The 26,763-nt window shown below is 40.3% G+C and overlaps 1 protein-coding gene across 1 annotated transcript in view; it reads left to right on the top strand.

The window, feature by feature from the left end:
* trpc5a (transient receptor potential cation channel, subfamily C, member 5a) overlaps positions 1-26,763 on the top strand; it is a 198,825-nt gene that overhangs the window by 105,729 nt on the left and 66,333 nt on the right. Inside the window, exons 5-8 of the mRNA XM_004570111.3 lie at positions 351-467; positions 604-666; positions 2,774-2,911; positions 3,477-3,683. Of these exons, the coding sequence (XP_004570168.3) occupies positions 351-467; positions 604-666; positions 2,774-2,911; positions 3,477-3,683 (525 nt within the window). The remainder of the gene's footprint in view (positions 1-350; positions 468-603; positions 667-2,773; positions 2,912-3,476; positions 3,684-26,763) is intronic.

Below are 26,763 nucleotides of genomic sequence, written 5' to 3' on the forward strand. Positions count from 1 at the left end.
GATAAAATGAGTTTTGGAGAGGATGTGGCTTTAAATAATATACCTCTGCAGAGTTGTCAAGCAGGAAATTTCTTTTTATCAAATATATTACACTAATTTAATTTGTTTTAATCTGATTCAAGAGTGTTTGATTGGATTCATCATTTGCTTAATTTGTCTTTCACTTCCAGTTTTCCCCCTATGTAACAGTGTCACATGTGGAGCTGAATCAAAGCTTTTTAATTGGACAATAAAAGTGTTTCTTAGTCATTTTTTCCTGTTTAACTGGCGGTTGGCAGTAGGCTTTTTACCCAAATATTAAAAGGTAGATAACAGCCAGTTTAAGAGGTTTTTACTTTGTTCTCCTACAGGTTCCTTCTCTGATGATGGACAGCCAGTTTTCAGAGTTCACCCCAGATATAACTCCCATCATGCTTGCTGCTCATACAAACAACTATGAGATTATCAAGCTGCTTGTCCAGCGGAAGGTAATGGTTGTTTTACGCACAAGTTATCAACATAATGAGTAGTAAGCTCTTTTTTTGTCTGTCTTGATGGTCAATGAATAAAGCGAGATCTTTATTTTATCAGTGATTTGTTGTTTGATGTTTTTGCTCTGTGTAGGTCACCATACCCAGACCACATCAGATACGATGCGACTGTGTTGAGTGTGTATCCAGCTCAGAGGTAAGGGATTTTCGTTCTTTAGTGCTGCATCTTTTGCATTGCTTGCATTGTGTTTGGTTTGCTAAACATTTATATTTGAATATATTGAAATTGCTTTTACAAACTTTAACTTCCAGCATGAACCCTAGATTAGACATCAGAAATTTCCAACATCATTTCAACTTTTTGAACTCGCCCACATTTAATTTTCTTACTTTATACTTTGCAACAATATGAAAGATGAATGAGCATGCTTTAGTGATATAACCAGGCTCTGAGCCTTACATTTGAAGACTTAAACATTTTTATGAAGGTCATGGTACAAAACTGCTTTATAGTAAATTCTTGAAATCTTGTTTAATCATTTCAGGCCTGAGAGCAGCAAATAGGTTTAGTAAATTTCCCTCAGATCCAATGTAAAAATAGACTTGTCTTCTATTTATGCTTTCCATACAAGGCACCACCAACTCTATTACACAGGAATACTGTAGATCTCAGCTTTGTTATATAAATTGAAAAGGTGCAGTCTGCAACTTTAAACCGAATTTACCCCAGCTCCACCATAATGATGATGATGATGATAATTAGGGATGGGTATCGTTTAGGTTTTATCCGATACCGGTGCCAAATCGGTACTTTTGAAACGGTGCCGGTGCTCAAACCGGTGCTTAAACCGGTGCTTAAACCGGTGCTTAAAGAATGGTGAACACAAAATTGGTCCAAAAACCTCTCATGTTCAGCTGTTTTTTGTAAAAATATAACAATGTTAGCCTTTTCTGCAGCTATGGGGCATATATGGTATCACTCTTGGCTGGAAGCAGTGCTTAAACAATGGAAAAAAACACAAACTTTGTCCTAAACCTCTCATGTTCAGCTGTTTCCCACTTTTTCTTTGGTCATTTTAGCCTTTTTAGCCAGGGTGAAGGGAGTATCTGCCATCAAACAAGAAGACAGCCGCATGTAGCTATGATGATGTTTGCTAGTTCACCTTACATGCATTAATGTAATAACGTGGTTAGCCTACTCAACGTAAATTAGCTACTCACGCAGAGAAGAACGGCTGCTGCCACCATCATCCGTCATCATTTCTGCTACACTGGCAGGACTAGGGGCCAGGACTCTCCTCTTCGTGTTTTTGGGGGATGTTGCATAACAGGCAACCCACCCACAGTAGATGTGCTCGGTGTGAGGTCTCGCAGCAAGCTATCAAATATGGCGCATTTCTGGGCTTTTAAAAAAAACGCTATGCGTCGCCAGGTGTTTCATCGGATTCTTGGTGTTACCTCCTTTGACAGTATCACAGTATCAGCTTAAAGCACTTGTTGCTGCTGAGTTTGCATATTTTGCTGTGAAGTACAGCCAGACTTTTGACCGCTTCGCCTTGAACATTTTTAATCTGTAGCTCTGCTCTAACAGAACGTACGTACCTGGCCCCGCCTACTATCCTCGGAAACGTAAAATGATTGGCTAGAATCTAAAGTGTATCACAGCTCAGGAAAAAAAAGCACCGAAATAAAGCACCGAAATGTGCGGTGCTTTTCGGTCTGGTTACTACCGTTTATGTCAGACACCGGTACCCATCCCTAATGATAATGATAAAAATAATGTCCGTTAAGCTGCTTTGCTGCTCTTATTTTTTTTAGCCTTGCCCAGGGAATGAAATGAAAAGAACTTTGTTCAAACAGACAATAAGTCATTAAAGCATTAGGCAATATTTCTCTATTAATCTATATTTACAATGAACACTAAACGTTAACAGACTGTTCATAGTCTAGACACACCACACCATAGTCACTCATACAAACTGGTTAAACGAGTGTTATCACACTGCTGGTGCAAAATCTGAAGACAAAACTGAAAAACTAAAGTTCACCATCTTGTTCTGTCTGTGATAGATGCTACCCTATGACATAGTTGGCCTGCAGTTAAAACACTTGAACCATGCATGTTGAACATCCACTCTGGGAACAGTTATGTTACATGTGTAACATAACTGTTAGATGGCCAGTGTGTTAGTTTTTGTTATACCGATTGAAACTGTTTCTCAATGTTAACAGTGCCTTCTGCAAGTCTCGTAGTTAATGTAAATCTTAAAGGAGGGGTAAAAACCTTTCCTGATTCTTTGTAGGTCGACAGCCTTCGACACTCACGGTCTAGACTCAACATCTACAAGGCTTTGGCCTCGCCATCTCTCATTGCGTTGTCCAGTGAAGATCCCATCCTCACTGCCTTCAGACTGGGCTGGGAACTCAAAGAACTCAGCAAGGTATGGATGTTGATGTCATGTTTGTTGACCAAAAGAAGAAACTTAACAAAACTCCTTCTCTTCATACATAGCCCATTACTTTTCTAAACAGCCAAGGTACAGATGTACTGGAGGAAAGCAACCTCCTAAAACTTGATGGGATGTTAAATTAACTGTGGAAGGAGTAGCATTCAGCATCATCTTCCTCTTACTCATTTGCCTCAAGTATTTCTTTCACTTATGCTGTCAAGAGTGACTAGTCTCCCCCTGCCTCACATTTTTTCTAGTATTTATCGTCTCAAAAGTAACAGCAAAAAGACTCTCACCATACCTTACTATAATCCCTGCAGTCTTTTCTCGGGTAACAAGAACAGACACACTTCTTCTCCAATACTGAGTCTCTATGATGCAGACTTCAGAATGGTTTATGTCAAATAATACTTTCATTTTTGGGGTCCACAAGGAGATTGTGATGCTGTTAAGCTATTCCAACACCAGATGGAAATCTAAAACTGAGGAAATCAAAGAGCCATCACATGTTTCCCATTAATCCTACAGCTTTAATCTTACTCCACCCTTATTTCAGGTGGAGAATGAGTTTCGTCAGGAGTATGAGGAACTGTCTCAGCAGTGCAAGCGTTTCGCCAAGGACCTCCTGGATCAGGCCAGGAGTTCTAGAGAACTTGAGACCATCCTGAACCACAGAGACAACGACCAGAGTGAGGAACTAGACCCTAGACAGTGCCATGATCTGGCCAAGCTCAAACTCGCCATCAAGTACCACCAAAAAGAGGTAGGGACTCGGCTTGGATAGGAACTCCTATTAAAGAATCTTTCAGACCACTCCTCATCAAATCACTCTGTTTCTTATGAATAAAACAGTCTGTGTGAATGTCCAAGATGCTTTATATATGACCATCACAGTCAAGGTAGCATGTCTTTTTCATATTTGCTATACTTTTACCCAATGTGAGCAGAGTGACCATCAGCTGGCTGAATAAGCACTTTGGTCCTAAAGTTAAACATAACATTACAACCCAACGGTAAAGTCAAAGATTTGCTTTGTGAATAATGAAGTAAAGGTGTCCGGAGCCACAAATTAAGTTCAACTCCCTTATAAAGTTTACCCTGTCCGGCCACACATTCATGTTGATATATGTGAGCTCCTGCCTTGGAAGCTGTTGGCTATTTCGGCTGTTACAGGGAGACAAAAAAGAGTGATTACAAACAGTGCAGGCTTTGCTCTGCTTTCTACAGGGAGTGCAGAATTATTAGGCAAGTTGTATTTTTGAGGAATAATTTTATTATTGAACAACAACCATGTTCTCAATGAACCCAAAAAACTCATTAATATCAAAGCTGAATGTTTTTGGAAGTAGTTTTTAGTTTGTTTTTAGTTTTAGCTATTTTAGGGGGATATCTGTGTGTGCAGGTGACTATTACTGTGCATAATTATTAGGCAACTTAACAAAAAACAAATATATACCCATTTCAATTATTTATTTTTACCAGTGAAACCAATATAACATCTCCACATTCACAAATATACATTTCTGACATTCAAAAACAAAACAAAAACAAATCAGCGACCAATATAGGCACCTTCCTTTGCAAGGACACTCAAAAGCCTGCCATCCATGGATTCTGCCAGTGTTTTGATCTGTTCACCATCAACATTGCATGCAGCAGCAACCACAGCCTCCCAGACACTGTTCAGAGAGGTGTACTGTTTCCCTCCTTGTAAATCTCACATTTGATGATGGACCACAGGTTCTCAATGGGGTTCAGATCAGGTGAACAAGGTGGCCATGTCATTAGTTTTTCTTCTTTTATACCCTTTCTTGCCAGCCACGCTGTGGAGTACTTGGACACGTGTGATGGAGCATTGTCCTGCATGAAAATCATGTTTTTCTTGAAGGATGCAGACTTCTTCCTGTACCACTGCTTGAAGAAGGTGTCTTCCAGAAACTGGCAGTAGGACTGGGAGTTGAGCTTGACTCCATCCTCAACCCGAAAAGGCCCCACAAGCTCATCTTTGATGATACCAGCCCAAACCAGTACTCCACCTCCACCTTGCTGGCGTCTGAGTCGGACTGGAGCTCTCTGCCCTTTACCAATCCAGCCACGGGCCCATCCATCTGGCCCATCAAGACTCACTTTCATTTCATCAGTCCATAAAACCTTAGAAAAACCAGTCTTGAGATATTTCTTGGCCCAGTCTTGACGTTTCAGCTTGTGTGTCTTGTTCAGTGGTGGTCGTCTTTCAGCCTTTCTTACCTTGGCCATGTCTCTGAGTATTGCACACCTTGTGCTTTTGGGCACTCCAGTGATGTTGCAGCTCTGAAATATGGCCAAACTGGTGGCAAGTGGCATCTTGGCAGCTGCACGCTTGACTTTTCTCAGTTCATGGGCAGTTATTTTGCACCTTGGTTTTTCCACACGCTTCTTGCGACCCTGTTGACTATTTTGAATGAAACGCTTGATTGTTCGATGATCACGCTTCAGAAGCTTTGCAATTTTGAGACTGCTGCATCCCTCTGCAAGATATCTCACTATTTTTGACTTTTCTGAGCCCGTCAAGTCCTTCTTTTGACCCATTTTGCCAAAGGAAAGGACGTTGCCTAATAATTATGCACACCTGATATAGGGTGTTGATGTCATTAGACCACACCCCTTCTCATTACAGAGATGCACATCACCTAATATGCTTAATTGGTAGTAGGCTTTCGAGCCTATACAGCTTGGAGTAAGACAACATGTATGAAGAGGATGATGTGGACAAAATACTCATTTGCCTAATAATTCTGCACTCCCTGTATTTCACTTTGTGTGTGTATATAAGTGGAGTAAGACAAGTGACAATAAGAAAGCAGAGCAGAGGAGAGAGGGATTAAGATAACTTTAATCTTAGATGTCAGAAGGCCTGGCAAAAAACTCTGTCTCCATTAAAAGCAAAGAGAGAAGCTGACAGTGTCATAGTCATTTTACAAACCTGGAGCGGTTCAGTGGTTGTTCATGGGTTCTTTTGTTGTTGTTGGCTGGGAGCTGTGTCCAATCAGCTTGTTTTGGTCTAAGATGCTGGTGGTCTAGTGTCATATTCAGTTATTCTCAATGATTGTAGCACCTTTAACATGCAGCGGGGTTTGACCACATACACTATGCTTTATAAACCCACACACCAGCACAAAACATTCTACATTTATATTGGTCTTTGCCAGATGAAAACTCTCCAATCTTAGTCACATTCATAATTGAAGGTTTCTAGGTTAAACTATTAGTGTATTTCTATGCATATGATGCCCATTCTAATGTATTTAATGAGATCAGTAGGTTTTATATAAATATATTAAATTAAAATTTTGTTTGTCACATACTCAGTATAACATGTAGTGAAATGTTTGTGTCCAAGCTGCGGACAGGCTGCAGATGTAGCTGCGCCATTCCAGGGCTTAGTTTTAGCATGGGGCAGGGGGTCTAGTCAGGACCATTACTGGATACCGAGTGGGAATCAAACTTGCGACTCCTGCTCTGTTTTTAAAAAAACAAACAAAATAGAACACCTCCTGTAATGTTGTTGAGGAATTGGTGGACCTAATAGTTCACTATATAGGGGTTTGTCAAAGGAGATGAGGATGCTAGCCGATGTACACTGTAGAAGCAAAAATCTAGGGAGGAACAGAGGGTGAAGGCTGGTGAGCGGTTGAGGTGCAGGGTTAAATAAAAGAGGGAGGATGAAAGGGACAGGGAGGGAAAGTGAGATAATGAGCTGGAACAAGAGTGAGCAGATACAAAGCCAGCAAACGAATGAGAGATTTAATGGGACAGAAAGTGAGGGGAAAAAATGGAGAGCTAGAGGGATCAAACGAGTGCATGAGCGAGAAAGAGATGGAGATTTGATGGGATAGAGTTAGAGAACAAAACAGAGTTTTGGAAAACCCCAAGGCAGTCTGTGTCTCTTCCCGTCCATCCACATGTCTGTTTCCTACACTTTCTAACTTTCTGGAACAGAGGGATACTGCCAGACAGATGAAAGCAGAAGTGAAAGGCCAGAGCAAGGGGAGGAGAGGAGGGGTGTCAAGGAAGATACGTAGATGGACTGGAGGAGACGTAAGAGCAGGAAAATGAAATGCTTTATCTCTCTTGAGTGCAAGAGGTGACAAAGGTAAAGATCTGAAGAGAGGCTATAGACACGCTGAGTGCCAGACAGAGGGATGGCATTTCTCCCTCCCTGGGGAAGGAAGATCAAACAGGTTAAGGTGAGAAGCTTTAAGGAGTATGCACCAAATCAGAATTTTCTGCTTTAATCTTTAGCACAAGCCCTACTAATTAAACATTAAACGCTTTTGTGTTGTTTAATGTAGAGAAAATTTAAAAGCACAGAAAAAAATCATACCCTAAAGTAATCTTCAAAATGTTCAAAACTGTCTTACAGTTAAAGGTTATAGACATTCCTGCAAGCAGAGCTGAACATCTGAACATCTAGTGAAGTTTGCAATATCCACAATAAAGTGACAGTTTTCATGCTAAACATGGTAACCATTATACTGTTTAATAGTTTTATGTGATATCATGTCGGAATCATTTGTACATGCTAACTTGTAAGTGAAACTTTTAATATGCATATATGACATGCTAATAGGCTAACATGCCTAACAATGGTGTATGCTACCCTGCAGCTGACATGCTAATAAAGCATGCTGAATGATACATTAAACATTAGCTGAATAAGATTTTTTTTAAACTTTGTGATTGCTTACTAATGTTCTTGTACTTGTTATATGCATATTTAAAATTTGAATGCTACCTTTGTATCAGTCATTATGCTGACTATGCTAATGATAACCCACTACAAACAAACTTGCTGAAACAGGCAAACTTGTGATTCAAATCTGTAAAGAAAGGTGTTGAGGAAGTGTTTGAGCACTATATGTTTATTTATGCTGCTTTTGGTACTTGGTACCACTCAAAACCACACCAAAAAAGACAAAAAGACTGGGGTTCAATCCCCAGACAGAAAACAAAGTTGGTGTGCCCACTTTTGGATGACAGATGTGTGTAGGCTTTTCAAGTGTTGTAGTAGTAGTTTGAGGTATAAATAGACATGGAGAGCAGGAAAAGTGAATGACTTTTTCACCTTTGAAGGTGTGTTGGTGCTGCAAAAGATTAACGGGAATGGGGGATATTAAAAAAGAGAAGATGAGTGGGGGGCTTGAAGTGCTTTTCCAGGGCAAAGGATTTAAGAGGATGGAGGCAGGAGCTATTTTGCCTTGGCAGGCGTGGTGACATGGAGATTTAGGAGGGCACTTTATGTCTCTGGTATGGTGGGAAGAAGTGAAGTAAAGAGAGAACGTGAAGGGGAGTTGGAGTTATGGAGGGTGTCTTTCCTGAGTAGTTATAGTGGAAAAACACTGATGTGAATGGGACATAGGGAAGAGATGAAAACTGCTTAGTTGTCCTTGTGTATTAGTGACAGAGGAGATAATATAATGCAAGCCTGCTAAGAAATTATCATATAAATTGATGGAGCCATTAAAAAAAAGCTTTAGAGAATCCATTGTGCAGCTAAAACAACTTCTATGCTATGCGAGTCTATGCTTCGACTCTGCATAGAGCTCTGTGACTACTTTCTTTTTGGTATGACTCTATCAGCCAATACTGAATGTGTCTTGAATTTGTTTTTAACATCTTTTCAAACGCAGACAATAAGTGCTGTGATCATGGCGGTAATTTCTAAGGGCTTTTCTGTTTGTCTGACAGGGGACATAAATGTATTTGATGGCTTTTGGGAGGAACTGTCTGAGTCTGTTTGTTGCAAACAAACATAGTTGGATCAATGGGACTGCATACTTATCAGACAAATCAGACAAGCATGAATCATTTGCATCTAGCTTTATAACATTATTACACTCGCTTAGTACAAGTAAAGCCTGGTGTAGGCTTTTAATATTTCTTGTAGCCATAGTGGAGCTATATGGTAATTGTACTAGTTTAAATACTGAACGACAGCAATTTCAAGAGTTTAAATAATAAAACCTAAAAGCTCACTCGGGAAACCAATTGAAATTAAACTGAAAAAACCCCATTTAATTCAAAATGGAAACGTGGAGAAAAAAAAGCATCATAACTATTTTAATTTTTATACTTTGTCGATGAATCAAGGAAAACCCAAAATGACTGTTTTTGTTTAATGAGGCAGTGGAAGCCTCATTAAGAAGAAATAGAAATGTCGCTACTTAATACAGCTTTTGATACACAGTGGGGATTTAGCTAAGTAAATACATTATGGGAGCTAGCTTTATGGGCAGTTTGCACAATTGAAACATGTTCACTGTTCATCAGTTTCCACTTGTGACAATAATACACTAATTTAAAAAAAAATCTGTCATGCTTCCATGCAGTGCAACTCACATTAAATCAGAGGAAACTGACTAACGGTCTGCCTTCCTGCTGTTTGCTGGTGCTGGAGTGGGCTGACACCTACTACACCTTGCTGGGAGGTATAATTGGCTGCAGCGCTGGCAGAGTAGTCCTTTGAGCGAGACTCTTACAGAAAGCAGAAAGTCGTATTTTTCAAAACATCCCATGGCATTCTGGAGACTGCGCGAGTGACACTCGGCTCTTAAAATAAGACATCTTCAGATGTAGACTGAGGGGAGAGAGGGAGGAATGGAAGAGTGCGAGTGAGAAGATGTAAGAAGTAAAGCAACTGAGAGGGAAGGAGGAAGAGAGAGAATTGTCAGTGCTTAATAAGACATTCTGAAATGGATGAGAAGCAAAAGGAGATGAACAGGACGAGAAGGGTTTGCTGAGAAAAAGATGAAGTGGAGCTGCTGCAGAAAATATGCATGTCTTCAAAAAGCTGCGACTGAGGCAGACAGTTCATGGCTGGGTCAAAAGAGATGCCAGCTGAGATATGCATGTCCTTTAAGTGGGTAATAATACATCCTTCAGGCCTCTGAAGGATGCAGCCCCTGATTTGAGACACGGCCAAAGATTGAGCTATCTGCCTTCAGTAAGAGGAGGTATATTTGGAGAAGTAAAGGTTAACCTTTCCATCGTAAACCACTGCACTAATTGTTAAGCATTGCGGTGGTAGCATCAGGCTCAAGGTGCAAGCAAACATTTAACCAATACTTCTGACCATGCACGGATTGGAGAAAATCCAAAAACGGTTCAAAGAAATTGAAAGTCCAAAATTACTGCATGATGAATGGATGTAAGGGTTAAACACAACTCTTTTGATTTTGATCTTACTACAGTAAATTACATTATCTTGTCTTATTTATGTCTTTTGGTAAACACAAACATAGCATAGTTATCACGTAATATAATACTGACTGAATTATTCAAATCAAGCAGTACCTGTTTAAAATAAGCAACAACTATATTGCAACGAACTACTGTTTCCTTAACATCACACGTTTCATGTTAAAATCTCTGTATCTGACAGCTGGTGGTGTGACAGCTGTGCCAAAATCGGGGTCACTCTGTTTCTCTGGTGGTGGAGAACAACAACCACCTGTTATCTACTCTTGGCGTGTTAAGTGGTGTACAGGAAGAAAATCCAGGAACACTGCCCCAGGTTGATCCTCTCTCCCTGGAGTCTGCACTAAGTTGAATGCTCAGCTGAAGACCCAGCTCGTGCGCTTTCAGTTAGAGAATGAAGAACAGGATAGAAAGACTTTCATCTCTGGAGGGAGTTTGAATTGGAAATGTTTGGAGTCAGACACTACAACGGTTTGTTTCCATTCCTGCAGCTGCTGTTGTTGTATTGGTATTGGTGGAAAAGTAGGTTGCTTCCAAGTTTCTCTACAGTAAGGCTGAAACTTTGATGGATTTGAGTCCATTTATTGCGTTGACATTTGGTTTTAACATACATTATGGTTGATCAGATCACAAGTGGACAGTCTTAAATATAGGGAATTACATCATTAGTGCTCAACTACTCTGTACATATATACCCTTGAAACACACTGGTGTACTGGGATGTTAAAGCTTTTAGCACAAGTCACAGTAGCAGCAACAAGCTGAACACGAGCAGTCATCTGAAGCCCTTGGGGGCACACCAGAGTAACTGGTGTGAATGGCAATGTTTTAGCAGTCTGTGTCCATTAAAAGCAAGCGTTAGCAGGTTCTGGCTTCACTAGGAATCCTGGCATGTCTAATATTTGATTTGGAGCAAAGTAGAGCTGGAAAGTGACCGAGCTGTCTTAGGGTGGGAGACAGGGTACAGCCTGGACAGTTTGCGTCCATCACCGAGCATAGGATTTGGCTTTTAGACCTTTATTAATTAGGACAGTGTATTGAGTCTGTTATAGGGCAGATTTAGGACTGATAAGAACTTAAATTTTCACGTGATCTGCTAGCTACAGATCAGCTATAAGAAATTTAAACCACATACAAAATGTTTCCCTTTTACTGTTTATATTATACTAAAGTTCTTGGAGTTCCTCTTGTAGTGTAGTCATAGGCACTCTGTTTTTTTTCTTTCTTCAACTTACCGAAATCCAAGCACGTGTGTTTTTGTGTTTGTGTATGTTGACACAACAAGAATGTGGCAGTATGAAAAACTCTGAAAGTCTGCAGACTACAGATGCCCTGACAAATGGGAATCCCGTCAGTATTGTCACACATAAGTGTTCGTACCAATAAAAGTGAGTGATCTGAAAGAAAGAAGAAGAAGAAGAAGAAAGAAAGTGGAAGATGGACGGAGGAGCAGGAGGACGGCATGCAAGTGAGAAGAGACAGTTGTTAGCAAAGATCAGGCTTTTCTCGAATTTGGTATAAAGTGAGAGACAGAAGAAGGCGGGAGGAAAATTGGAAGCGAAGGAAAGAGAAAAATGGAGTGAGGAAGTTAACAGAATTTAGGAGAAAGAGAAAACGATATTAACAAAAATGTGTTTTTGAATTTTTGTCTGAGAGATGTTAAGAAAGTGGGGAAATATCTAGGTCTGGAAACCAGGGCAGAATGTCGTGATTGGTTAATAAAATGAGGACTTAAGGCAAGTCTAAATGAAATGGGAAGAAAGAGTACGGTTTCTATATTAGTAAATACATAGTTAGTGTCAGTGTTGATTGTTTCCATAATACTTCATAAGTATGCTCACCAGCCATTTCATTAGTTACTTTGCTAGTGGCAGGTTTGACCTACTTTTTGCCTTCAGAACTGCCTTAATTCTTCATGGCAGAAATTCAACAAGGTCCTGGAAACACTCCTCAGAGATTTTGGTCCATATTCACCCCAAAGCATCACACAGTTGTTGCAGATTTGTTGGCTGATATGACTCTGCTGTCCCACCACATCCCAAAGGTGCTCTAATGGATGACGATCTGGTGACTGTGGAGACCATTTAAGTACAGTGAACTTGTCCCTCTGCAACCCTGAATTGGATAAGTGGAAGAGGATGGATGTTTTCAATCATTTCACCTAACCTGTAAGCAGTAAAAATAATTGGGGAGACCATAGAATCCTGGATGATGCCACTTGAAAAACTGGATGGATGTGATTTAAATCATAGTCAGTGTTATTAACTGTGCTAACAGCTGTTTTTTCATAATTGGACATTTTTTCATGGCACTGATGGATTCCTTCAGACAACGTGATGGAAGTCTTCAAAAGTTAAGCTAAGTAATGATGTTTTTACATGCGGGCCTTTGCAGACGAGTACTCACCAGGTTACCTCTACGCTGTCTCCATCCCTTCTTTCTGAGTGTGTGGCAGCCATGACAAACATGCATTACAGCAGACTGAGTCACAAGCAACACCTGTTTACACTGCTTCATTTATCTAATTCACTCCCTTGTTTCATCTCCCACTACTCCCGCTCTCTTCATTCGTCTTCCACCTTCTACTCTCCCTCGTTCACCATCTTTTTCTGATATAAAATCTCTGGCAGCGCCTCATTTATCCATTGGTGACTTTCACTTTTGTCATGCTGTTCTTCATCTGGCTCCTGCTGTAAGCGGCCGAGTTATTTAAAAATGGTGCTTCTTGTTATCAGCACCTCTGAATGTAAGTGTGTCAATGCTGGTGCGCTCAGAAGTACGAAACCCAGAGCAGATACTGCTTTCTCCATTAGAACAGCTATGAAGGAAGTCCTTCAGGGGAAAACCACCTAATGTCTGAATTTGGGTCATTTCCAGCTTTATAACTCAAAAGTTTTTTAGTGCTTTTTTTTCTTAAGAATCTTGGAAAGTTTATCAATTTAAATTTGCCCCTAGCTTTGAGCACGTTATGAAAGACGGCAGGGACATGTGGTTAGAAAGGCTGCAGACAGGAACAGTGGCCCCTGGACACCATGACAACAACAGATGTTGACAAACAAACAGATGCCACATTAGCCTCTCCAGGCGCCCTTTGTGCATGTGTGCACTTGCCTATGGGTGCACTGGCGAGCGAGAGCACGCAGGTGTTTATTTGAGTGCACGCGAGCGCACGGGTGTGGGTTTGGTTTTTTCCTCTCTCTTCTTTCGTGCACACATGCATCTGTGGCACTCTCAGGAGACGGGTGATGAACGCCGTCAGTACACTTACATAAGCTTGCCACATACTGCAACCTCGTTCCCGCCTTCTCGCTCTCCTCCCCTCTCTCTGACAGCAAGAGTAAGGGAGGTGACATCCTCTTTCTTTCTGTCTTACCTGATCTTACAATCTTCATCTTCCTTTACTTTCATCTCTTGCATCTTTCCTTTCATCACTTTTATTCTTGCCACATCGGTTTGCTCCAGACCTCCCTCAGTCGCTCGCTCTCTCATTGTGTTTTCTTTTCATCTCTTTCTCTTAGTCTGTTTCTCTCTGTGGCTAACCTCCTCTTAGCTCCAAGCCTTCTTCCTGTATTCACCATCTATGGTTTGTGTGTGTGTTTATGTTGCTTATGCATGTGTCGGTGTGTACGTTCTGCATGACAGAGGTCACGGTGTCGCACACTAAGTGCTGCCACACTGTTCCACCAACACCAGGCTTTTAGAGCAAATTATATAATGCTGTGACTCTGTGTGCGTGTTTGTGATACAAAACGTAGCCCTGCACACGCTTTTATTGTCCCTGAATCATACTGTGTTTGCAAAGACTCACATACATCTGCAAGCTCATACTCATGTTTGTATTCATTAAGTAATCATATTGTTTATACAGCAGTTTTTAAAACAGTATTTATGAAATTGTTTGATAGATAAAGTAGGAGAACATATGGGACGCCCAGTAAGGCAAGAAAGGAGATAAAATGAAGGTAAAGTTGAGAAATTAGTGCAATAATGAGAAAAAAGACAGAAAATTGCAAAATGACTGTAGAAATAATAAAGTGGGCATGACATCGATCACAGATTAGGTCTGTAGGAATGTGTTTTAAGAAAGCTTATTAAGAATGAAGCGGCATTTGATGTTGGAAAATTTCATTTTAATTGGAAAAATAAATGTGAATCACATGTACATCTGTAGTAAGGCTTTGAAATTAAGCCACAATGTCGTGGTTCACAATGGAGGTGGAACCAAATGTGTGACATCAGAGAGATAAAAATAAAAAAACACTTTGATGTGGACATAATCTGTTATTTACTGGCAAATTTAAACCTTTACAGTGGTGGATACTCTTACTAAAGCTGCTTAACATATGTACAGATAATTGCTGTGAGCCAAAAGTTCAGGTTGTAGATGACTCTCAACACTCCACTTTGGACAGTCTTTTTTTTTTCTACTCTTGGATCTCTAAAAATAGATATCACAACCCTGCGGTTCAATACTTCTTATTTGCAAGGAGCAATATCACCTTAAAGGCCTTAAAGCAGGGATGTCAGAGTCCTTTTACAGTGTTGGCCACATATAGCCAGCTCTGATCTTAAGTGGGTTGGACCAAGTCTGTTCAATTTAATTTACGAAGCTCCAAATTACAACTGTCGCCTCAAGGTGTGAAAAGTGAAATCCACCTTTCTGTCAGTGTAAAGAAGTTTGACTTTACATTTAATCCCTGAGAAATGGTAATATAAGAAAGGGAAGTGCATGTTTCGGTTTTTCCACACAATGAAGAAATGCTGCTGTGGTAAATGTTGGAAATCTGTCAGCACGACTCTTTGGACTTATGTTTTAAGAAAGAAAAGAAAAGGTCCTGGCAGCTCAGTGCACAAACTGTCTTATAATAATGAAACAGAAGATTTTATTCATGCACAACCATTTTAGTTTCTTACTGATAAAAAAAAGTGTAAAAACTGAACTTTTCTGTCATTTTGTTGTTTTTCTATTACTCAGTTATTTTGGTGTGGTATGAATCTAGCAAAGCTAGAAAATAGTTAAAAGTCCAAAGTTTATGGTCTTCCTCCCATTTCAAATTGGTTGTGAATCATGCAAATCTACTTTAGTATAGTTATGAGATATTTGGAGGTAGTAAATTAGGGCCACCTTAATGCAGGCTAGAAGTATTTCAGAGGTCACTCAGTGTGTAATCCAAAAACAGCGAAAAAGTCATTCACATTTGTCAAAACATGACAAAGTGTTTAAATAAGGAAGCTTCAGTACAAGGATTTCAAAGACAGTGTGGTTGTGTTTTGCACGCAGTGACTGCACAGTGGTCATCTCTTATTCAGCAGCAGCATGAAGATGGCAGCTACCATAGACATGTGCAAATAGCACAGCTAACAGTCTGCTCTTCTCAGGCAGCTAAACTAAAGTCTTTCTAAAAGCAGGTCTGTCCAATCACCAGCCATCATGGTGATGTGTTTAGGCAGTTACTTTGATGCCTCTGTTTAAATGAAAGGGAAGAGTCATTACATGCCCATGTATGTTGTGTACATTAACTGCGGGCATTCATCGGCTCTCCCGATTGGGTAATGTGCTTGCCGGTTCGGTTAGAAGGGTCGCATCTCCAATCGCATAAACGCGTCTGCACCACAAAGACAATGGAAGCACAAACACGGCCTAATCACAAACAGCTCGTGTAGAACATCGCAGAGGCGGCGTCGAATCCACCGCTCCACTGTGCATAAAGCACAACCTCTCATTGACCTGTTGAGTCTAAACCGAGCTTCACGATGCACGCTCTGAAATAACAATCAGTTGCAGTGTTGTTTGGTGGGAGGGGCTTTTAACACCTGACAGCAGTCTAGCGACCACGACAGCCTGTCTGTGTAACGGGGTTGAGGTGTACGGCAAGTGTGTGCACGTTTGTCCCAGAGCGTGAGAGCACGAGCACACCCTCGTCAGCATTCTCCAGCGAGATCAATGCAAATTACATCTCCAATATACTCCCCATGTTTCTCTGGGATCAATACATGCTGGCTGACACACACACACACACACACACACACACACACACACACACACACACACACACACACACACACACACACACACTCATTCTTTGCGTCTCTCTCCGTTTTGCCTTTTTTAACCTTGCATCTCTAAATTCAACTTGCCCTCCATTCCTTGCACTCCCCAATCTCTTCATCACTCCTCCTCCTCCTTCTGTTTGTGCCCTCTTCTTTCCCTCCATTTTCTGTGCCTTGCACATATCTCCTCTTCTTCTTTTTTGCTTTATGTTCTTTTTTTTGCTATTTTGTCTTCTCTTGACTTTATCACCTCTGTCGTTCCATCTGTTCTGTCTCCACTCTCTCTCATTTTCTCCCCCCTCTTCCTTCACATTTTCCCTTTCCTTTTGACTTCTCTCTTGTTTCCTTCTCCCTTTTCCCTTTGTTTTCCCCTTTCTCTTTCTTCTCATCTTTGTTTCTGCACCCTTTTCTTCCATTTTCCACTTCTCCAACCTCTCTCATCACCTCTCTTTTTAGTGGTTTACTCCTCATTTCTTTTCCTTATGCTCTCTTCTCTTCTGTTTGTTTTCCGCTTTCATTTTCACCCCTTCTTCTTTGCCTCCTTTTATCTCCTTTCCGGTTTATTGTTCTTGTCTCTCCTGCTTTTCCTGCTTCTCCTCCTTTCTTTACTTTTTCTCCTTTTTCTTTTTTGTCTTGTTTCTGTTGTACCCTTGAATTTTTCTCCACTTTCTCCTCTTTTCTTGTTGTCTATCATTTTTCTCTCATTTCCTTTCATTCTCTTTATCATCTTTGCTTCTCTGTTGCCTATCTCTCAGCTCCTGTACTCATCGCCGCTTTCCACACCTCTCTATTCCTTGTCCTCTGCGCATCATGCCTTTTCCTCCTCCTTTGTCTTCTGTCCTGTCTTCTCCCTGTAGACGTGGTCGTGGTTATTGATCGAACTTCCAACCTTTCTTCTGATAAAGCGAACAGAAGGAGACAAGGAGATGGGGGTGGGTGGGGGAGACAGGAGTGCATTAAGTTTTGAAGTGTGAGGAGTTGCGTAACAGCAATGTAACGCTGGGTTTCAACTCACTGGTTCCAACTTAATGGGTAAATTGTGCACATACGCACGCACAGACACACACACAGGCTTGCCACAGGCTACCTCATGCTGAGGGCATTTAAATGTCAAATAAATTCTCAGATTGGCTGTTTGACACCTGGGACTTAATGAACTGTGTCCAGCTGGCTGGCAGAGAGGTGTAGGAAAGTGGCGGATACCCTTCACAACACCTTTGCAAAGCATGGCGGGTAGCTGCTGATAAATGAGGGAAAAAAAGTGTGAACGGCTGGAAGAAGAGAGGCAAAACAGAGGAGGGTCGAGTAAAGAGGGTGTGAGGAGATGGAATGAATGTAGAGGTGCAAAGAGAGGGAAAAAAAGTAGGATTAAAAGTTTAACAAACTAGAAAGGCAGATGGGCATAGGCGCAGATTACAGGTGGGATTCTGGGGGTGTGCGCCCCGCCCCCCTCCCTCCGATATTTAGGAAATGCAGATCAAGAGGCTGTGTGGGAGGCAGAATACATAAGGAGTTTAAATTCATCTATTACTGTTACTGGTGTTCTCAAATCTGTGAAAATCTGCTCAATCGGACATCAAGCGGACTTTGTACTGGGGACACAGGAACTTAATAACGGGTAATATTTGCCTAGAATGCATCAGAAATGTGCTTTGTCACATGCACCTCCATCGAGTAATGTCTACAAATGTTCCAGTCTGCAGTGCATGTGTGGTACCAGCTATAGTGGTGATAGTCCCAGTCACTGGGATTTAAAGAGAGAAAACAGTTTACTTGCAGAAGAAGCTTTGAGTACTACATGTCCAATAATAAAATAAGGAAAATACAAAATCGACCACAACAACAAATTCGTTTTATTAACAGATGATAGTGTTGGTTGTTGCCAAGCTCCTCATACGATTGTCTCGTTATTGAGGGAGCCAGCAGTGAAAGAACAAACAGCAATAGGTGTGCGGTTTGGAAAATAGGTTTTTATTTTATCCCCCAGCTCAAAATAAAGAAATCAGAAAATCACAAAACAATCATAAGAATAGGCTTGTAAAAGGTGAAGACTCAAAAAGAAGACGGATAAAAAAAAAAGATCAAGTCAGTGAGAACTAACCATTTATACTTGTTAGAAAAGCACAGATGTTCTGGCCCATTTGTTAGGCCAGAACAAATGTATTGATCCCATTTGTTAGGCCTAACTCCAAAGATAGGGCCAATGCAATGTATTTAAAATAATATATCACCCATATTTGAGTGTCTCGTTTCGAATACAGTGTAGTGTGATAACTTGGTTGAAAAAAATTAAGTAAGCCAAAGAAACTAGTGTGATTAGCCAGAAAAAAGTCACTATTACCTGCCAGCTACTTTTAACTCCGCGGGTTAACTAATCTTAGCTTAAAAATTGACTGATACCATAATAGACAAGGATATAACTACCATGACATCACCCACTGATTTCTGAATTCCCACTTTGAAGTCTCCAGATTAGTGTTTTGAATGTGACATCGAGAGGTGGCTCTGACTGTGAAGCTAATTGGCCAATGACTTGTCAATCAGGTGTCTTTAGGAAGGAGGATTATTGAGAACATTCAAAGGCTGGTGCTTAGAATGACCAAAAAGTGCAATAAATAGTTTACAATGTTTTATCAGGTACGACCCAAATGAGTGTTTATGACCATAAACTCAGCAGGAAAGTGTTTATTCTACCTTTTGCCATCTTCACATAGACTCCTGGTCCAAAAAGAGTCTATATCAGCAATAGCTAAGGGTTAATAGCTGGAATCCACTTCTATGCTGGCTTTACTCTTCAGGCCTCCTCTTTCAGATCTTTGTACAGTTTGTGCCTGAATGCCTAGAAGCTGCTTGGCTAACCTGACCTTACTCACACTATAATGGTGGCTACGATCTCCCTTGATGGTGGGTGAGAGCCACTGATTCACAACACATTTTCACGATACAACTCCGTGAGAAATACGCAGCGTTATTCACGTAAAAGAGACTCCCTGCTTACATTACAGTGAGTTCATAAACTGTCACTAACCAGGTTTTGCTGGACATATATTTAATGTAATGGGGAGATTAGATATTTCAATTGTGTGTTGTGTAATGACTGGGTAAATATTAGTTTGTTTATACTTAAGTTAATGATTTCAGCTGTCATTGTTTTTAATCCAGTAGAGTCTCATCCAGGTTTGTGCAGACTTTCCTTTTGTCTGTTTTTATAACAAAAAAAAATATGGTGAAAGTCAGTGAAAATCTGAGCACATCTCTGTATTTACGCCACACTGTATTATTCATGCTGAGATTATACGTACTAAACCTTTAAAAGCATCCACTTCAAACACCTTTAATAATTAAGGCTGCCATTTAAAGGGGAAGTCTGTGTACATGGATCGCTGGCAGTAGGGACAAGACCAACAGACACATGTTTACACACAACCACGTATAGAAACGCACATAAAGAAACGTGCTTGTATTGATTGGACCTCCCTGGTTAAACCACTGCCCTCCTTTTAAGTCTACACACAAACACATACATACTGCAGGCTCTGATGGTGTAGTACCTTGCACTTCCTGTCAGATACTAACCTGATTTTTATCCCATTGTTGTTTGATCCTAATCTGAGAAGGTCCCAGTCTTGGCTCACGCTCAGTATTGTCTTTGTAACATTATTGTTAATATATAGCAACTATTAATTGTTGATTTATTGATGAATATTAAGACCATATCCCTGAGAATAAATAGCTGTTTAGCAACATTGAAGAAGCCTTTTTTCTCTATTGAAATGCAAATTGTTTACTTACCACAATAAAAAAAAACTGTAAAAATTGCTTCAAGTAATACTGGATGTCCTCTAATATCACGCTGGAAACACCAAACCCAGATATTTTAACGGTAGCGTCGTCCCCATAAGGAGGGAGAGACCTTACATTGCTTAGGTCAGGAGTGAGGGTCACCCTGAGGCGAAGTTTGACCACAAACCCATCTTGGTTAAACCTCCCTCCCCTTTGCCACACACGACCAGCACGTGAGTGATCTGAGTTAGAGTTACTGGCATTATTGATGAATTATGAATTAATGGTGGTTTTATGGGGACACATTTTCAACCGTGTTCAACTTCGACTGGATAAACTAAACTTTGTTTTTGTGAACTTTTATGTCATTTGTTTAGAGGTAGTGAACATTGCTGCTGAGCGTTTGTGCTAATTTAATAGGTAGAAAAATTGAATCAGCTGTGATTAAGAATGAATAATGAGAATAATCTAAGAATTATGATAAATCAAAACCTGTCGCAGTAGTTTAAATTGAGACAAAGTGCTGCTGCTGGTGTCGAATAATTATACCTGTAATTGATTGGTCTTTGGTTCGTTCATCAGAACTTCACTTATTTGTTCATTTATATAGCTTTGATAATTGCTTGTGCAGTTAGCAGTTACAAGAGCAGAGGAATGGCAGAAAGGCATAACCTGGAGAGGAAAGATCAATTACAGGAAGAACAGAAACAAAAGAGAAGAAAAGAAAAGATTGATGGAGATGATGGGAAGATGGGATGGAGCCAGAGGAAGAAGTGAAGTGGCTGCTGTGAATGATGCACCTTACATCAGTTTTTCTTCACCGTGGTTCTTGGCATCTTTCTGTGTGTGCGTGTGTGCTTTAATCCATCCAACACTGCTGACACAGTGAGGGAGAGAGGGAAAGCTCGGAGGCTTTCCATAACAGCCCAAATTATTCACTTTCTTCTTTTGCTGCTGCAGAGAAATGAGAGCGAGAGAACGGGAGGAGAGCGGGATGGTGATGGAGCTATCATTAGTGTAGAGAAGTACAAAACAAGATGCAGCCGACGAAAACATCTGCAACGCTGCAGTAACTTTAAGCATTGTGTTCGAGCATAAATAACTGGGCAGTAAAGACGCAGTGTGGCTAAATGCAGATGGAAAGTTTTTTAGAAAATATAGTCGTTATCATCAGACTGACGGTTCGTTGTTGAGAACTGTTTTTGTGGAGGGGTAATAATTTTTGTGGGAGTCATTAGTAAATAGTTTGAAGCTTCAGTTGACGGCACACACAGTTCTCAACAGTGATTCAAACTAAGGAAGTCAAGTTGACATTTCATTCAAAAAAAGAATACTTACTCAATGAATTAATATTTGAATAACTGAAAGTTCAATTGTGTCGAGACCCCTGAGATCTGTTGTTTCAGTTTTAATTTCTTTCAGCTTTTTGAGATTATTTGCACCTGATAAAATGTATTAGTATTACAGCACTAAAGTACTGTGCAAAAGTCATGAGTTACCCCTGATTTTAATACATTTTCTTTGGTAAATGGGGAAATAGGTGCAGCAAATTATTGAATTGTGTAAACATGCATCACTTTGTTGGTACAAAAATACAATTTCATGCCTGTCAAACAGTGTTATCTTTACCATTAACCGTACATTCAACAAAAGAAAAAGTAACAAATTGTCTGTTTGTGTGCCGGGCTGCTGGTAACAAAGTGCCTAAAGATACAATTTAAAATAGTTTCATTGCTAATGACAGTTATGTGCAGCACAAAAACACTGAGATATTTTTCATCTGCTGTAGACAGTGTGTCTTTTCTCCTCTAGTTTATCCACACTGTGCTCAAATATGCCACATTTCTGGCTTTTGGGGAATTGTGCTGATGGTGATCCTGTCAGATTTTGTTGTTTTTGTCTTTTTGAATGGGTTCAGCTAAACCAGTTTGAACAAATGGTGTGTTTTTGTGACAGGCTGCTAGTAATAAAGTATCACACCATTTAAAATCTGTTGTCTGTTATGTTTAGACACAACACTGCTTCATGCCTGGAGTTTAGGTCTCTTTTTTATGCTTGAATGATTCATAGGTCAGTGTTCAAAACAATTACTGAACACAGGGCAGAACACCACCCTGATGCCTCACAGAACAGAAGAGACATAACAGAGATCACACGGAGTATGGAATGGCATGAAATGGAGATGGGTTGCAGAGTGGCTTGCAGAAGCAGCAGCAACTGTATGCAGCAATATCACAGCCAAAAAGAATTTCACAAGAACAGAAGTCTTCAAATTTCTTTTGAATTGACTTTACTCATCAGTCACTAATATTTCGTACGACTTTCCTCTTTAGAGGTTGCCACATTGTGTCGCCTGCCTCCATCTCACCCTGCCTCTAGCATCCTTCTCTGTCACATCAAATCTCTTCATGTCCTCCTTCACAAAATGAGACAATCTGTGGCAAAAAAAAATTCCACCTACTGTCCATGTTTTAGTTGAAAGTGATATCGAAATCCTTTCAAATGCATATGTATTGTGTGTTGAAGCCTCTGGACTAGACATTGTTAGATCTGGCATCCCTGGATCTCAAAATAAAGAAAAAACAAAACAAAACAAAGACGTAGCCAAGGATCTTTTGATCTGTCATTCCAACCATGCATTAAAACCCTAGAAAATAAAACAAATATCTTGATGAAAAACACAAGTCACTTCTGTGTGTCATTCAAGCACAAATTCTACTTTATGGTTTGACGTCACACTACTGGGAATGCAAGCATTTTCCATAACGAGATAGAGATGGTAAACTACTCAGGACTTGTCATCTGGACTTCTTTAAGTTCCTTGAAGATGAACAAATGGTGGCGAGTCCCAGATTTTAAGCCCTCTGGAAGTTTCTCCAAGGGATGATGGACCCCCTATTGATCCTCTACCTCACACGAGTCAAGGTTTGAAAACTGGTGTGGGTCACAATCAGCCAGGGTTTCGGGTGAGCTCATTGTGAAACCTAGCCCCACCCTATCATGTGATTTCCTGAGGTCAGATGGCCCAGGATGTGAGTGGGCGTTAAGGCGTCTGGGAAGGGATCTCAAAACTGGATTATAGATAGCAGAGAGTTGGTGTCGTAAACCACCGCCTCTGTTCAAAGATGGTCACTCACAGTGGACATAGATGGCTTCTTTCACTCCTCTTTCAAACCATCTGTCCTCTCTGTCCAAAATGTGAACATTGGCATCCTCGAAAGAGTGTCCTTAAGTTAAAAACTTAACTTCTCAACAACATAGTGTATGTGGTATAGTACAAGGAGGAATGCTCAGATCTCTACATTGGAGATCCCTTTCTGTTTAATGAGTAGATGTTGAATGAAAGAAACATCACATCTAAAATTAGTTTTACACTTAAATAATAAAAAATAGTTCTATTACAAGTATGGGATTTAAAAATTTAAAAGCTTTTTTTAACTTTTATTCAAGATGCTTAGATCTCTAACACTCTCTTGAACGTTAGATATAGAGCAAAATAGATATAGACAGATAATGTACCATTTTTTTTTGTTTTTATTTTTTAACTTATAAAGTGTCAAATGTGAGAAGCAGTTGCTAAATCTAAACTGAAAATGAAGAAGCTGATATACATTCACATTTCTCTGCGTACTTGTTTCAGACATTCTGGAAGTGCTTTTACTTCCCAACTGCTGAGCTGACAGAAATACAGCTAAACGACTTTGTGATATTCAGTGTTTACACGGTTTGTTTTGATGGGTTGCAACAGGAAGTGGAGAGCCTGTAGGAGAGAGAGCAGAGGGTGATGATGAAGGAGGGTTGCTGTGATAGACAGAGCGGTGGTTATGAGCTGACACGGAAGGTGGAGGGAAGACGTGAACAGCGAGAGACGAAACAAAACCTGAGTGAGGTGGAACAGAGGGAACCGGCACAGAAATAGAGTCAGCAGAAGAGCGAGTGAGTCACATTACAGCAGGGCGGTCAAAACATATATTGATCTTCTCTTTCTTGTTTTTCTTTTGGGGCTTGAAGTTTGGAAGAAAAGAAATGAAGAAAGAAAATGTTTTTGTTTTAAAGTAAGAAAAAGGTGAGTTGGGGAAAACAGGAGGAAAAGGAGAGCGCAGAGGGGAAAAAAGACAAATGGGGTAAAGATTGTGTGACATTTTGATAAATGATAGCAATCGAGGCAGGATGATGAGGGAGACCAAAAGTAATTACGAAAGTGAGAATGGAAGGAGTTATTTTGAGGAGAAGCAGGCAAGGATTGAGGGAGGGAAGTGACAGAAGTATGTAAGATAGGAAGTTGTAACTTTCACCTGTCAGCACTTTTTTGGGGGGGAGGGTTATTTCTCTTCTTCATCTTACTTTGTTTTTGTCATGGACTGTGTCCGGCAGGCAGGAAAGTAGGACTCAATATGCAGACTACAGGAGGCAAAAGTAACTCAAAACTCAGCTTTTATTGCTGGACGGCAAAAGAACAGAAAACTTGCTAAACTGGAAATGTAAACGAAGCACAAACAGGCAGAACACACAGCATAGTATGATGGACGACATGACAACGAGCAGGGGAAGACACAGGACCAAGGGGAAACAGCTGACACTGATTACACAGACGAGACAGGGGAGAGCAAACATAACATTACGACAGGTAATGAGCAGCCAACTATGACATTGTGGACAAGACAACAGAGGGAACACAGCGATGTGGGACCAGAGGGGGCTCAAAATACAAACAGAAACCAAAACCCAGGATACCAAAATAATCAGAACCTAACCATATAACAAAAAATAGGAAACTCAAAATAGCCATGTTGCAGAAATTGGATATTGGAAATCGGAAGTTGGATACTGGATCTCAGGAATGACGTTATTCCCCAGTTGAGTACATTCTGGTAGTATGTAGCGTGGCTGTAGCTCAGCATGTAGAGTAGGCCCTCTACTAATCAGAGGTTTGGTGGTTCAATCCCTGGCTGCTCTGGTGTGTGTGCCAGAGTAAGATGCACAACCACAAGTAGGTCTCCGATGGTCCATCACAGTGTGAATGTTAGATATGAAGACTTATGGTAAAAACTGCTGCATCACGTTCACGGATAGTCTATCGCCTGTCTATTGAGACACAAATCCACAACAGCGGCCATACAGATTAAGCCTTTACTGGTTCTGGTGGTTCTTGGTACTGGTATATACAAATGTTCCACTGAACATTCAAACCTTAATGGCTGGTAAATACCTTTTATTAGAAATGATGGAAGCACTGAAGGAGAGCGTGGCAGGGTTTGTGCTTTGCTACACTTTTCCCAGTTTCCTTTTTCTATTAAATTCCATTAAATTTTATGCAAACTGAAAGAAAATCACGCTGCCATTTTTGGCATTCTCCCTCCTACTGTTTTCTTCTTCTTTTTGCTCTCCAGTGTCGACCTGTTGATTAAAGGAAGGTTTTATGAAAGAGCCTTCAATCATGACCATTTAACCCCATTTAACCCACAGTAAAGCTTATAAAGTGTGTGTGTGTGTGTGTGTGTGTGTGCGTGTGTGTGTGTGTGTTCATGCGTATTTTTGTTTGTGTGCATTTGAATCATTTAAATCCTTTTTTCTCTCTTTGAGCCTGTGATACCTGTTCTCTTTTTAAATTATACATTAACTGCAGTCTCAATAATAAATGGGGTGTGTGTGTGTGTGTGTGTGTGTGTGTGTGTGTGTGTGTGTGTGTGTGTCTGTTCAGTTGTGTTACTATATTTGTTTTCATCTGTGCGTGAGGTTCAATAATCCGCTGCAGGAGCCGAATAATGTGCTGACCTTCATTCATCTTTATTCACCACATCCAAATTAATTATTGCTTTAATTAATCTATCAATACGTCCTCAATTACAAACGTACACACACAAGCACACCACATCTGCAGTCTTTTGTAACTGCGGCATCCTGCCTTGTACTAAATCATTTGTGTTTATGACCAGACTATTGTCACACACACACATAAAGCCTTTTCATACAACTCTCGACAAAAATGCAGTGTAGCATCAGCAGCAAAGATAACTAACACATGATTTTGATGACCTTTTTTTCTCAATTTGTGTTTCTTTTTTTTTTTTAAGGTTTGGATTGAATCTTTTACTCTAAATGATAAAACATAACATTGTGTTCAACTTTGGTGCAATTTGGGGAATTAAGCCACCTGCCACATTCTTCAAAACCATCTTAAGCCTGTTTGGGAATTAGAGCCATCTGGAAACGAACCAAAGACAACCTCTTCCCTGAATGCCAATATATTTTTGACCACAAAGTGGAAGCTTTCTATTGTTCGCTTTTGGCCTTGATTGATGGTGTCGAGTCAGGCTGCCTCAACTCAGCTCAGCCGTAGTTTCACCTTTTATAGGCCAGATATCAAATTACTAGTCAAGTTTTAACCAAATCTGGCCCTGATCTACAAGATGTGATCAGAAAGTTTAGAAGATAGGTTCACAAAAATCTAAAGCATCATCTTTTTTTTTTTACATTTGGCCGATCTAATTTTCCCAATCAGCTTCTTATGAGTTTCTAAACTTTTAACTGCAGCTACTTTTTCTTGTTTTCAATCTCTCAGTAGACCTATTATTTCTCTTTCCACTTGTGCCTACGCAACAAGCCCTGGGTTTCTTTCAGTGCCATATAATGATAATCCTTTAACTTGGATTTAATTTTAGGAAGTTAGCAAAGTTGCAGAGAGGCACATCTGGTGAGTGGTCCAGGTGGTGAGCGAAGATTGTGTTGACTCTGAACGCTGGCACACACCACAACTCGGATCATTTCCTGTG

Source organism: Maylandia zebra, linkage group LG3, assembly GCF_041146795.1.
Source record: "Maylandia zebra isolate NMK-2024a linkage group LG3, Mzebra_GT3a, whole genome shotgun sequence".
NCBI lineage: Eukaryota > Metazoa > Chordata > Actinopteri > Cichliformes > Cichlidae > Maylandia > Maylandia zebra.